This window comes from Lagopus leucura, unplaced genomic scaffold, assembly GCF_019238085.1.
Source record: "Lagopus leucura isolate 7727_CA_CO unplaced genomic scaffold, USGS_WTPT01 Super-Scaffold_100012, whole genome shotgun sequence".
Taxonomy (NCBI): domain Eukaryota; kingdom Metazoa; phylum Chordata; class Aves; order Galliformes; family Phasianidae; genus Lagopus; species Lagopus leucura.
The window spans coordinates 8,226,818-8,240,145 of record NW_024962267.1 but is presented as its reverse complement, the minus strand read 5'-3'; the positions used below and the strand labels follow the sequence as shown (position 1 = coordinate 8,240,145).

Genomic DNA, 13,328 nt, shown 5'->3' with positions numbered 1-13,328 from the left:
TCTTTGGGCAGAGTATTTAATGTACAAGCTTCATTTTATAAAAGGCTCCCCGAAGTCAGTTGGGATTATCTACTGATTTTGCGGGGCCTTTGTTTTCAAGGGCTTGCCTTCCAGCTGGGGTCCTTTGAGGAGGTGAGCAGCCAGCCCAGTGTTATACCTACACCTGCATGGAGCTGCCAACCTGTACTTGCTAAAGCGTTCCCATAATTCACAAAAAGTATCAAGGGAAGTGATAGGTTCAAGTTCTTGTGCTCTACCTGATGCTTACCATCACAGGGCAGCTGACACATTACCACAAGCCACCACACATTAAAATAGTACTCTGAGAAGGTAGAGAATTTACTTCATATTTACATAGTGTTCCTACTCTCTGGCCCAGTATGCACTGGACTGCACTGAAAGGTACCTAGTTCTGTTTCTGAGGCAGAATTTCACCATTGCTCCTAATCACATAAAGGAAACACAGACACAAAGAATGTTATCTGCCTTTTATTTTAGTCTGAACTATTCTTCAAAAAAAAAAAAAAAAGGATGGAATAGTTCTTCACAGTCGTAAGCTGACTTGATGTATCACAGTAAGTGTATGCGATACCCCAGACAACTAGAGAAACATTCTGCACCTTAATGAATTGCAAGGGAGGGGGAAGACAACAGTTCCTATGATTCACATCCAGTCAGGAGGAATATATCTAAATGCACAGCCTGCATTTAGGATACTGCTGCAGTTTTATTAGGCTTTTAGCCTATAGGGTTTATTTCCAGCATTTACTAAGTGCTTCTTCTCAGATGCTAATTTTGACTTAACAAATTCCTTGTTATCAGGATGTTGTGCTGTAGATGGCCCTAAAAGGAACATTAAGAAAGGGGCTGTAGTAGAGCTGTCACAATTCTGTGAGCTCATTTATACTCAGTGGACAGTACTGGAGCAATAAAGACGTTTCTGATTTCTCAGGTCTGCTGGAGAGTAAGTCACTCCTGGTTTGACCAGAGATGTGATGCAGACTGGCTTTCAGTTTGAGAAGAAGGAAATTGTAATAAAGTTGTAAGAGAGGAACCTCAAGTTTGCTCAGAATGACATAAGGAATCTAGGCCCACAGTGAGCTTGAATACTATTACATTCAGCTGCTTAGCAAAGTGAGACCTAGCCTGGCAGCTCAAGAGGTGTAAGAAAAAAGTATATTTTAAAAGTTTGTATGTTCATATTTGTCTAGTATTTGAAATGTTACACAATGGTGATGTGGTGCCACATCAACTGCAGTTTAAGTGGGAATTTCTTAGCAGATCTCAAGTAGAACCCAAGCCTTAAAGTTTGGGTAGAGAGGCCAGCTTCCCCTTCAGGTTTGCAGCAAGCTTGTCCATGAATTCAAAGGTGCTCAGGTAGTCAGAACGTGTGACACTGAGGGAGGAAAAAAACAAGGCAGACATTAGTTGTCATGCTATTCAATTCTCAAAGTGGGAGAAGACTGCTCAAGGAGGTTTGAGCCCTGCCTCTGAAACCACCACAATCAGCCATTTATCATCTTGTGAAAAGGACCCAGAAAAGAAAAAGCCAGGTGAGGTAGATCTCCATCCTCATGAACGGGCAGGGAAAGTTCTGACTGATGTACCCAGCCTGCAAGGAACTTCTTTATACTTTTATTTCTCCTCTGCCAAGCATTTGTCACAGTAGCAAGGACAGAAGAGCACAGACTAAGGTACTTGGTGCAGATAACATTTCATAACCCGTTGTAGAGTGCTGGCTACAGGAAAGCACTGCTCTGTGACCAAACCAGCACCATATACACTAACGTAACTTTCCAACAAACGTTTTTCCAGGAAAACCAAGTAAGCAAGTCCCTGCCGAGCATAACTGATTTACACTTCATGCACTTACTTAGGTAGGCCTTTGATACAAGCAGCAAGGTCCTTTGTCATGAAACCTGATTCAATGGTCTCAATGCACACTTCTTCCAGGGCAGTTGCAAAGGTCTTGAGGCTAGTGTTGTTGTCCAACTTAGCTCTGTGAGCTAATCCTCTTGTCCACGCAAAGATGGAGGCTGAGAAAGAACACTAGATTACTCTGTTCCTTCTAGGATTCTCCTGTGTTGTACTAAACTGAGGTAGTACAGTAAGTATACATTTTAACAATAATGCTAAAAATGGAAAAAAAAAGCTGTTTTCTTTCCCACAGCAGACTTCCTATCTTCAGGTAGGCATAATTGATATTTTGTGCAGCTCTAAAGAAAAGCAAAACTTAAACTACTCCATGACTTCTGAAAATTTCTCTTTGTGTCTGCCACTTTATTTTGTTCCTCCCCAAGTCAGAAAGACCTGTAGTGGGACTCTGATTACACAGCAAGCTGTCCTTATGACAGAAGGGTGCCTCTTCTTTCTAGTAATACATTACATTGTATCTTTTTCTCACCTGCCATTCTAAGTGAATTTATACTTAAAGTACAGTTTGATAGGTGGCTGGTTTTTTTGGACTATCAGAGAGGGGGTAAAATAAAAAGCTACCAATCCAAACCATAAGGCCAGCGTGGCTATAAATCCATCACTTGCAGAAGAATGACAACACATCTCATAGGCTAGATTGTATGAAAATTATTGCTTGCACTCCATGCCAGCCTGATTTTGCTCCAAGTGTCTCTGTGAAAGACAAGTACATTATGAACTACCAGTGTGAACTACTCTGTGGCGCTAGGTTCTCCAGAAAGGGTATGAATTCTTACTCCAAACCTGTACTTTTACGTGTAGAGATCTCTGAAGGGCTCACCAATGGGGTTAGTGGAGGTTTCTTGGCCTTTCTGGTGCATGCGGTAGTGACGAGTAACCGTGCCATGTGCAGCTTCTGCTTCAACAGTCTTGCCGTCAGGGCAGATCAGCACGCTGGTCATCATGCCCAGAGAGCCATAACCTACATGAATACATAGATCAGTCTTCTAAACAGAGCCCTCATCTAAATTCCCCTTATTTCTGCCATGAGAGAGCTTTGCGAACTCTGCTGCAAGCATTCTTGAACACCAGAGCTGCTGCAACTAACTGGCTAGTTCTGAAACTTCAAAATAACAACTCACATGAGCAGTGCTGCTGAACCACAAGGTACAGATGTGTAGATATTCTGCCCCATTTCAAGAACATTAATATTTCCACCTAACTTGCTGATTTATTTATTTATTTTAATTTTTGAGAGCAGAGAATCCTAAGGTCAAGTAGCGTTGGGCTGCCAGTTTGTACCTCACCAGGAGGGGATAAGAAACAAACCGATTCCAAGTCAGCATCTGCGTCAGTGAAAGGAACGGTCAGCTGGCAGAACTGGACATTCGTGCCCCCTCTACCCTGCAAGTTTCAGAGATCTGTGTTTGAAGGCTTCTTTGTGCAGCAATCCAACACATCTTTGTTCTTTGAGAGGCAACTGACTGGTCTTAAGAAAGAACATTTCACATAAAGCCAAATCATGCCCTGTGGGTTTCTTCATCTATATTTGTTTTGGCATCAGGCAGTTTGATTACACAGGATTTTGGTCAAGCGCTACAAATCTGTAAATTTTAACACATGACAGCTAGCTTTAGGACTTCAAATTTTTCTTGCTTATCTGTTTAGCACCAGTTTTCTCACCACTGATCAACCATTACAATGGAAAGGCTGTTAGTTATATTGCTATCTGGTAAAGGAGTACAATTAAATATGTGGTCTACATTCAATGGAACTCCTCATCAAAATGAAATCAAATTATGTGCCTGCTTGGTAGCTCCGTGACTGGCCACAGGTATGAAATACAACTTCTGAGACCCATCACCATCTCTTGGCAATACAGTAAAACATGACAGAACACTATAAGAAACTGCTATTGAGTTTACTTAAGCATAGCAGAGGAAACTTCTCATACCTTGAGCAACAGAGTCAGACTGCACATCCCCATCATAGTTCTTGCAGGCCCAGACAAAGCCTCCTTCAGACTTCAGGGCCTGTGCAACCATATCATCAATGAGCCTATGTTCATACCAGATCTTCTTGGCTTCAAACTGGGACTTGTATTCTCTGGAAAACAAAAATCGGAACACTGATATATAGATGAAAACAGGATGCACGGTTTGTGCGAGTAAGTGTGCAGAGTGAGGTGTATGGAGATGAGACAAAAAAAAACAACACAAAAACATAAAATCCAGAAGAATTTTCATAATTTTTGCTCTTTTCTTCTTCCTCAGTTGTCACAGCCAATGCAAATCTATTCAGAGAACCCATAGAGAATCTGTGGCTCTCTGTTAGCAGAGATGAACATAGCCAGATGTTGCAAAGCCTTATGTACTGTGTCCTGTGGGACAATGGAAATTACGACAGAAAAGGTGTACAGCCCTCCTGAAGGGTGTTTGCCATTACTGCCAAGTGTCTGAAAATACTGAATTAACTGCCAAAGTTCACAAGACTTGACATGTTTCTGCTGCAGACTGATGCACTGCGGTAGGAAGTACACAACCACCACAGTTACCTGTCATAGATCTCTTGGAAGATGTCTTTAAAGCGGCCATCATATCTCTTCAGGATGGTATTCTTGGTGCTCATGTACAGGGGCCAGCCTTTAGACAGCGCCATTTGGAAGGAACTATGAGCAAAATCCTTGATAGACTGGTCAACATTGTACATTCCCATGGCTACACCTCCACAGCCTGTTAGCAAAAGAACAGACAGAATTCGACTAGGTTTAGTTTTGGTTAAGGGTTTGCTAGTCTCTTCATAGCATAGTCTGGCAGTTAGACTGGCATTACTTCCAGGTGTCTTGATATACTTTTCATTTTCAGACTGATTCTTTCAGGGAAAGATTCACTTTGCCCTACCAGCTCAAAGCTGGAACAGTCCTATAATACATGGATAAGTAAGGTGTTTTTGTTTTACAGCTAAGTACATCTTCACACCTAATACCCCTAAGAAGTTTCTACCTAATCCGCATTTAAGAAGCAAAACTGACAGGAGTGAACATGTTTGAATTTCTACTAATGGGATAAATAGTAGCAAGTATTTTTCATTGAAGCAGCAAGCAGCAGCTTGGAAGAAGAGGTTCAGTCAAAGCTAAAAATGGGTTTCTTCATGTTATGCTCCTTGTGCCTTCAGACTTCCATCATGTTGCAGAACTAGCTCTAGCAATGAGAGCCTGCTTTGTCTAAAGTTTTCCTACATCTCTTCATTGCATGTGTCTGGCATACCCTGCAGCTCTGATTCCACTTGCTCGAGCTCCCTTCCAGCAAGTTGTGTGAAGAACTTAGCCCTCATCTAAGTGCAAGGTAAGTCTTGAGAAGGCTCTGAAGAACTATCAATATTCACATAACTTATATAATATTATGCAGATGTGTAAGAAGCACGCATAAATCTACCGACCAGTTTATTTTGGGGAAAATTAACATTCAGATCATTTAAAATGCTGGAGGTGGCTAGAAGTAGGATGTAGGACTTCATCGTAAAGCTATTTGTGTTTGTAGTGAAAAGCAGATCTACTCTTCATTTCAAACACATCACTACCACCACCGTTGTAATTTGTTGCACCTTCATCAGTGATCTTCACTCTGGAAACACTTCACATCTGTTTTATTTCAGAAAAAAACAACAAAATATAGCCATTCCAATAGCCATTATCCTTACCTCCAGATAATTACTATATGAATATGCATGCAAGAGAAAGAAGGGAAAAGCCAGAGATTTATCTGCTTGCAATGATAGCAAGGTCACTGAAGTTGGTATTGGCATGGAATGGAACTCTTGTTACTAATGAAAATACATGTTGTTCCCCTGCTTCCCTTAGTGAGTCAAGGGCAGAACAAGGTCTGATCATCTAGTAAGACTGTTCTCAGGAGATATGGTTTCACACATAGCTACAGCAACAGCTGTTAAGTTTTATTCAAATACTTATTTACATGTAAAGAAAAAGCTTTTTCAATCCTACTGTGAACTCAAATTTCTTGAATCAGTATCAAATTTGAAGACATCTTCAGAAACAGCAAAAGCTTCCCTTACGGACTGTGGAGATGTACTGGCACACAGCGATCTGCTGTCTCTGGTACTACCTTGCTTTCTGATGCTACGCATCAGGACAGTGAATCAGACTGACAGCTATGACTGCCAGACTTCTTCAGTACAAGCTCACCAGTCACCTATCAAATGAGAACATATTAGAACTGGCAGCAAAGCTGGTGAATTCTGTGTAAAAGGCTGTACAGCAAGAAATGCTAGATATTTGATTTCCTGTGAGCAAGAATGCCAGAGAAATCAACTGCATTAAGTAATAGAGCAGTTCCCAAACCAAATACATATGAACTGCTAATCTGTGTGGTCTATATAGATGTATTAGGTCACCGTAGCTAGAAATAAAGCACTGCCTGCTCATGTACACGGGTTACCATCAAGCTTTAAATCCTGAACCTTTTGACCATTAACAGACAAAACATATAACCGATGTAAAGTTCCCTTGGTCCTGCCCCTACATAAACATACTGGTTTCTGTAAGGGTGTTTGTAATTCTTTAATTGTTTTATGCAACACAGCCCAGCACAGTCAGAACTCCTCTTTCCAAGCCTAGCATTACCTGCATCAGGAAAGCAGTATTGCCAGGACACAAATACCTTTCTGAATGCATATATGAAAACAGTTGTAGCCTACACAGACAGGAGTACTCTTGTCAAATTTTCTACCTAGTTTGGGGGTATTAGTATCAGTTCTCATTTTCATTGAGGAAGACTGCTTAATAACGATATAATGTATGAAAGCTATACAGAGCACAGCAAGATGAACTACAGCCAGGAAAAATCATATCTGGATTGCTCAAATATAGTTCCCCTCAGGTCAAGCACTGTTTAGATAGCAAGTTCCCCTCTGAACAGGGGGAAGGGCATGCATGTCACTACCAGAGTCATTATACAAGGAACAAGGACCAGCCTAGTACGATTACATATTTGAAGTGCTGCTTTGATCCCAGGAAAGTTTCAAGTAATTTTAAGTACTTCCAAACAGATGAAAAAGACCCAGGCCTTCTCCATCCTTTACCTCCCAAAGAGATACTGTACCATCAGATAGATCTGATTAATAATTCAAAGTTGAATTAAACTAAGAAATATCAGTTCCAAGCAAAACTTAGAAATAGTACCTACTTTCAAAGTTATGGACCAGATAGGTGACTGGTTTGCCTCCATCTCCTGGAGTGTATGTCATCTCTACTTTCCCAGGCCCAGGTACCACAAAATCAGTTGCTCTGTACTGTTAAAAAAAATTGCCACAATAATTTTATGATAGTTTTATTTATCTATTTATTCATTTTTTTTTATTTATTTATTTAGGAGGACAGAACTGTGAAGATAATCCAGGATAGGATAAGGTGCAGAGATGCATTTACAATAAATAAATCTGCTGAATACATTCTGTTTACACTGGCCATGTGATCCCTGGATTATCTTACTGGAGAGGCAAGAACTAAGTACTGAAGAGTCTGCCTGTGTCAGAAATGATTATTCCCTTTCATGGGAAAATACTTGCAGATTCTTGGGCTCCATCAACTGGATGAGCATATATTTTTGCAGATGCACAAAAGTTTAAATGCCAAGTATTCAGAGTGCTTTGTGGCTTCTGAGTAGAAAGCTTTCCCTTCCCTCCCTCCAAGACATTCATATCACAACCACTGATCTGATGAATAAGGCTAAATTCTAGAGGATCTTAACAAAAGCCACTACTTCTATCCATTGTAGTGCAGATTAGCCTTCCAGATGTCATAAGAATTTGGTGTTCTATAAATTGTTAAACATTTTCTGAACTGTCCTGAACAGTACTGTTACATTTCCTTGAAGTCTGTCATCTTTTTCCAAGTAGTTTCTTTCCTATTGAGAGAATCTGTTCCTTAAGGTGTTCTGAAGTTACAAACTTATCTTGTTAATATGGCCTGTACTTTATTCCTTTTGTTTTAACCTTGTACTTTGGCATTGTTTTAATCCTCCCCCCTCAATTCACTGTTAATTATTATTTGACCTTCTCAGTTGTTAAATACTACTAAAGATGCTGGGCCACATTCTCCCCACCCCGAGTGGATCCTTATTATTTTACCATCCCATCCCAGCTAATATTACAACTCTTCCTCAGTTTTGGATTTACTCGTTCGTTTAAGCAGTCACTCTTCTTGAAAGACTCTCCTTCTTTCATATTTGGTTGCTTTGCAGGGCATCATTACCCAGGGAGCAGTATAGCTGGTATTTGTTCTCTAGAATGTCCAAAGACAACTACACTGAGTGCTACATGATCATTTCCCACGGCCCTGTACTACCTTCACCAATGGCAGTTTCTCTGCTTCATTCCACAGCCTGATGTGTCCATTACGAACACCATGCAGGAGTGCTGTCTAAACCTCAGCTGTTGATATCAAGTTTAGAGGACAGACCCAAGTTCAAAAAAGTAAGAAAAAACACCACCCACACACCAAGGCAACTTTCCTCACTTTCAGAAATTGCTCATGTCTGCTTTTGCTATGAACAACATTTGAGGAGGATTCTGCAGAATTGAGGAAAACAACTTAGAGGAGTGAGTTCACCCCCACGTTTCTGTAAAGCCCCATCTAATCTAAGCACAGCTCATAAATACCATTTATACAATTGCAGTGTTTAAGGAACAAAGGCATAAAACGGGCTCTCCCACTCCTTGCCAGGTGCTGCACAAAGTACTTAGAGAGTACCTACTTTCCAGGTGGGAGTCCTAGTTCAGGACAAAGTCTGTTCAGATAGATAAGAGAGGTAAGCACTGAAGTGACTCACTTGATCCCCGTAAGCATGACGACCAATGACGATGGGTTTCACCCATCCAGACACCAATCGGGGGATGTTCTTGCAGATAATAGCCTCCCTGAAGACTGTTCCACCTAGGATGTTTCTAATGGTCCCGTTAGGAGACTTCCACATCTGCTTCAACTTGAACTCTTCTACTCTTTTCTCATCAGGAGTGATGGTGGCACACTTGATGCCAACATGATATTTCTTTATGGCTTCAGCAGCTTCCACGGTCACTTTATCATCTGTAGCATCACGATGCTCAATGCCCAAGTCATAGCTGTAACAAAACCACAAACAGTCAGAATTGCCCAGGGCACTGGTTCACATCCAATAGGAAAGAAACCAGAGCCCATAATTCCAGCACTCTGCCATAACTGAAGTTATTCCTCTCCTACTCCAGCAGCATCCTCACTAAGAGAACACACGGGCTCATATACTGATATTTCAACAGTCATTTCAACAGTGGGAAGGTACCCAAAGCACAGCTTCAGTTTATGGCTGAGCCTATCTTCCAGCACAGGACACAGCCTGCATCTTTGCTTTCTCTTTTGATTTTCCTGGCAATGGAACTTTCTGCCTGGTTTTCTCACGGTATGGAACAGCACAATCCCCAAGTGAATATGGGCCTTTATTTTAAGTCTCTTGAACTGAGGGTTTCTGCTTCCTTACTTTACTGAAGCACACAAAGCAACACCAGGCTTCAAATTGAAAACTGCTTTGCCAATGATTCACAATCCTGCTCTGGCAGCACAACTTTCAATAGTCTCCCTCAAGCACTCAAGAGGAAGCACGTTTCCTACACTCACTGTTTTAACAGCTTTCTGAGACTGCCCAGCGTGGGACAGCCCTGAAGCACAGCCAGCTCTGCATGAATCTAGCCATTGTGCTGGCTCAGCTAGGGGTCTGCATCGTCTCCTCCTACCCTTCTTTGAAAATACATGTCCTCCAGACTGCGCATATATATTGTGCTGCTGAGTTCCTGTTTGTCTGCGTCTCAACAGTAGCAAGGAGAAAGCATGATGTAGGTGGCATACAAATAACTTCAAGAGCAGGGTACAAGGTCAGACTTGTGGGTTTAATAATGGCAGCTACCACTGAAGTCCCCTTTCCACACAGACGAGAGCAACACTGCTGGATATTTATGTAATAATTAAAGCTTACTGGCTAGAAAGGAAAGGAACTGTTTGTTCTGCTTGACCAGATGCTATATACAGCACGTTCCTTTTGCCATACCAGCTACTAGTATTTGCTTTTCCCAGAAGGGAGCGTAGAGCACAGCCTAGACTCAGAGAACGGTTGCAACAGTTAGCTTACACTGCCAGCAGCACAGGTCAAGCTTTGAGGAAATATGTCAGAGTTTGTGCCCTACAACCACACGTTCACCTTCTGGGCAGGTCTTCAGAGATGGAAAGCAGCTCTAGACCTGCTCAGAGTTCACAGGTGCTAGGCTTCAAACCAGGGAATGGCTGAAATAACCAATGCTCCTAATTCTTTAGGCTGCAGGAAGCCATGCAGACTGCCCAGGGACTGGAAAATAAAGATAGAAGAAAATGCAAACCATGACTGTGAGGGAACTTCTTGTTAAGCATTCACTGCTAACTGCTGTGAAGAATCCCCAGAGGGACTACCAGGGGAGAGTTAACCAAAGTACCTTCACCGTGAGCCTACATTTTTCGCAGTACTTAGTGAGACTGGTCCTTGAGGTAACAGCAAGGAGTCAGCCTTGAATGTTACTGGTATCAAAAGGGCAAGTTAGCCTCTCCACGTAAGCGCTGGAGGAGCAATAAATGAAACTTGAGCAATGCTTAATGATACATGCAAATTGCAGTACCAATTGGTTGGATGTCATAAAGAGCAATTACCTGTGCAAATCCAGATCTACATAAGGAAAAATCAGCTTTTCTTTAATTAATTCCCAGATGACCCGTGTCATTTCATCTCCTTGCATCTCCACAACAGACCCTCCATGGATTTTTTTAGACATCTTGATCTGCAGTAAAAAAAAAAGTCCTAAGTTAAAAACTACCAACACGTATTCTGCATTTTTAAAACACAATTAGAGATACTAACATTGCATACATAACCACTCCTGAAGTCTAAAAAACAAACAAACAAAAAAAACACCACCACCAAAGCAAAAAACAAACCTAAGTAGTATTGTTCTTGGAATCCCAGCTCCCAGAGAGATCTGGGGACAAAGTAAAAGGTTAACAGTTGAGATTTAAGGGCAGGAACTTAATTCAGAGCTTGAATCATGGTTTTTAAGGAATTTTGAAAGCATGATCAAACTCTTTCCACCCAAATTTCACACCAGTAGATGGGCACTTTTAGAGACTTCATCAGCTCTAGTCCAGTTGCCTGTTTTTCCTATTAAAAAAAAAAAAATGCAGGTTGACATTTATTTTAACGGCAGCTCAGACTGCTGGCACTAAAATCAGCACATCAGATTCTTAATAGATTCCTTCTCCAGGGAAGAAGGAAGCAGGGGCACACTGACAGTATCTTCTTCTGGCAAGTTTTACTTCAGTTGCATGTAGAAAACAAATGTGTCCAGTATTTATTTGACCAGAAGTTTCCCAGGATATTTATTCAGCCTTGAATAAAAATAATAGAAAAAAAAAAAAAAAAAAAAGGCCACTGAACTCTACCTCTCCTTTTGTACTTTGCTCCTTGATAAAAACAAAACAAAACAACACACCGCGCAATCCACTCAACTTCTCTAACACAGTGCTCTGCTTTTTTTTTTTTATTATCCAGTTCCTTGGTTCTCAACTCTAATTATGCAAGAGCTATGACTTGGCATTTTCTTTCCCCCCAAGACAGTCCAGTTCTTGTATGTAGCTGCTGGGATAGTACAGTGAGACACCAAGCCCTTGTGCCTGAAATTACAGTCTAACAGACACTGAGCTCCATGAATGGCTTTACCTAGATGAACAGGCTCAGTGTTCAGTAACTCACAACCTTGTTTGACCCAATTTAACATGAGCACATAACACTGAAAAGTGAACCGTCAGGCACTTCTATCCTAAATCTTGTCTCATATGAGGTCTTTCCAGTTCTCAAGAGAAAGGTTAACATCATTTGATCACACTGCATTTATGCTCAGTTTACTTACACAAGTGTTTCGGGCCCACTTTCCAGGAACAGCAATGTAAATGAGGACTGTCTCACAGTCCTATAGCCCAGGCACAGGTCATTAGCCAGGAGCCTCTAGTTTGGCTTTTAGCACTCACACAGCCCGAGGAATTTTGGTCATTCATTTAAGCCACAGCCCCACCCACCATTACTTGTTTTGTGGTTTGATCCTCACTTAAACAAGATCAGACAACCTCAGTCTTCTCACAGCAATAGGTTTTGCAAAACTAGCTTAAGAACTCTGCAGCGGTGTTGGCATGAGGGAAAACAAAGATGCGCCTCCACTGAGATATATCCTCCTGGAACAGTGGAACAGATGCTTCCTCAGGAGCTGACAGCACCCTGGAGGTCTCCCTGGTCACAGCCTCAGTACCCTTCTTCTCTCAGTGGCAGGGCCAGCTCGCCAACAGGTGCGCTTCCCTAAAGAATTCCTTTGGACTTTCTTCTTCTGGCGCCTTTTCACTTCGACTTTGCGCTCCACAGAGCTGCCAAAGGTCAGCAAGGGGCCTACAAGAACCTCCTTCTACACTTAACCCAAGCAGTTTAAAGCTTCGGCGAATCCTAACCACTCCTTGGTTTGCAGTCGCTAATTAACTATTGCGACACCTCGCAGCACAGCCGTACAGTTCTCCGGCTCGGGCCCGCCCGTCGCGCACTGCAGTGCCTCCAGCCCACCGCCCCTGCTCCCACCCCGCCCATGACAGCCCGCCGCAGCCGTGCCCGAGCCCAGCCCAGCTCCAGGCCGCAGCACGGAGCGGGCCGTCAGCAAACAAGTATAGAGGGCTGCGGGGCCCCAGGCGAGCCGTCAAGGCACCGGGTACTGCATGATGGCGAAGGGAGGAGCCCCGCACCACAGAGCGGCTCCGAGGAGCCGGCAGCCAGCGGCGGATGGAAGCGCTCAGAGGCACCCCGATAGAAAAGGGACCTTTCTCACAAAAAAAAAAAAAAAAAAAAAAAAAAACACAAAAAAAAAACCCACCACGTTAAAGAGCAATAACAAACGACTAGCCTCAGCCCAGCCAGAAACCCGGCCCGCAGAGAACACCGCACCGGAGGACAGAAGGACAAAGGCACGGCCGCGGCCCCGCCCGCCCGCCGCAGGCCGGGCTACGTAGCGTTACCTGCCAACACCGCGCTCCGCCGCTCAGCACACTGAGGGGCCGGGCCCTGCGCGGAGCACTTTATGGGGCCGCGCCCCCGCCCCCCGCCGGCCCCTCCCGAGCCCTCCCTCTCGCCTACCGGCGCCTTCCCCGCCCTCTCGCAGTGAGTGGCGGCGCGACGAGGCGGAGGAAGGGGGGGTGCCGAGGCCCGGGCGCTCCGGGGGCGGGAAACGCGCGTCGCTCGGACCGGGGGGCGCCCCGCGCTGAGGGGAGCGGCGGGCGCAGCTGGGAGCGGGGAGGAGCGCCGTGAGAACGCACC

General features: G+C 43.4%; 1 protein-coding gene across 1 annotated transcript; it reads right to left on the bottom strand.

The window, feature by feature from the left end:
• Positions 1–476: 476 nt before the first annotated feature.
• On the bottom strand, positions 477–13,115 carry IDH1 (isocitrate dehydrogenase (NADP(+)) 1). The gene is made up of 9 exons (XM_042874501.1): positions 13,031–13,115; positions 10,637–10,764; positions 8,760–9,051; positions 7,116–7,221; positions 4,469–4,646; positions 3,869–4,020; positions 2,756–2,896; positions 1,874–2,036; positions 477–1,396 (listed from the first exon to the last, which is right to left on the bottom strand). The coding sequence occupies exons 2-9, from the start codon at positions 10,756–10,758 to the stop codon at positions 1,303–1,305; spliced, it is 1,248 nt and encodes a 415-aa protein (XP_042730435.1). The 5' UTR covers positions 10,759–10,764; positions 13,031–13,115; the 3' UTR covers positions 477–1,302.
• Positions 13,116–13,328: the final 213 nt, after the last annotated feature.

Bases quoted from the DNA above. Each gene is read 5' to 3' on its own strand.
- IDH1 (XM_042874501.1), bottom strand. From the start codon at position 10,758: ATGTCTAAAAAAATCCATGGAGGGTCTGTTGTGGAGATGCAAGGAGAT. The intron at 4,647-7,115 runs GTAGGTACTATT...TTTTGCTAACAG, and splicing joins TCTGGTCCATAACTTTGAAA to GCTGTGGAGGTGTAGCCATG. The intron at 2,897-3,868 runs GTATGAGAAGTT...GTATTCATGTAG, and splicing joins GTCTGACTCTGTTGCTCAAG to GTTATGGCTCTCTGGGCATG.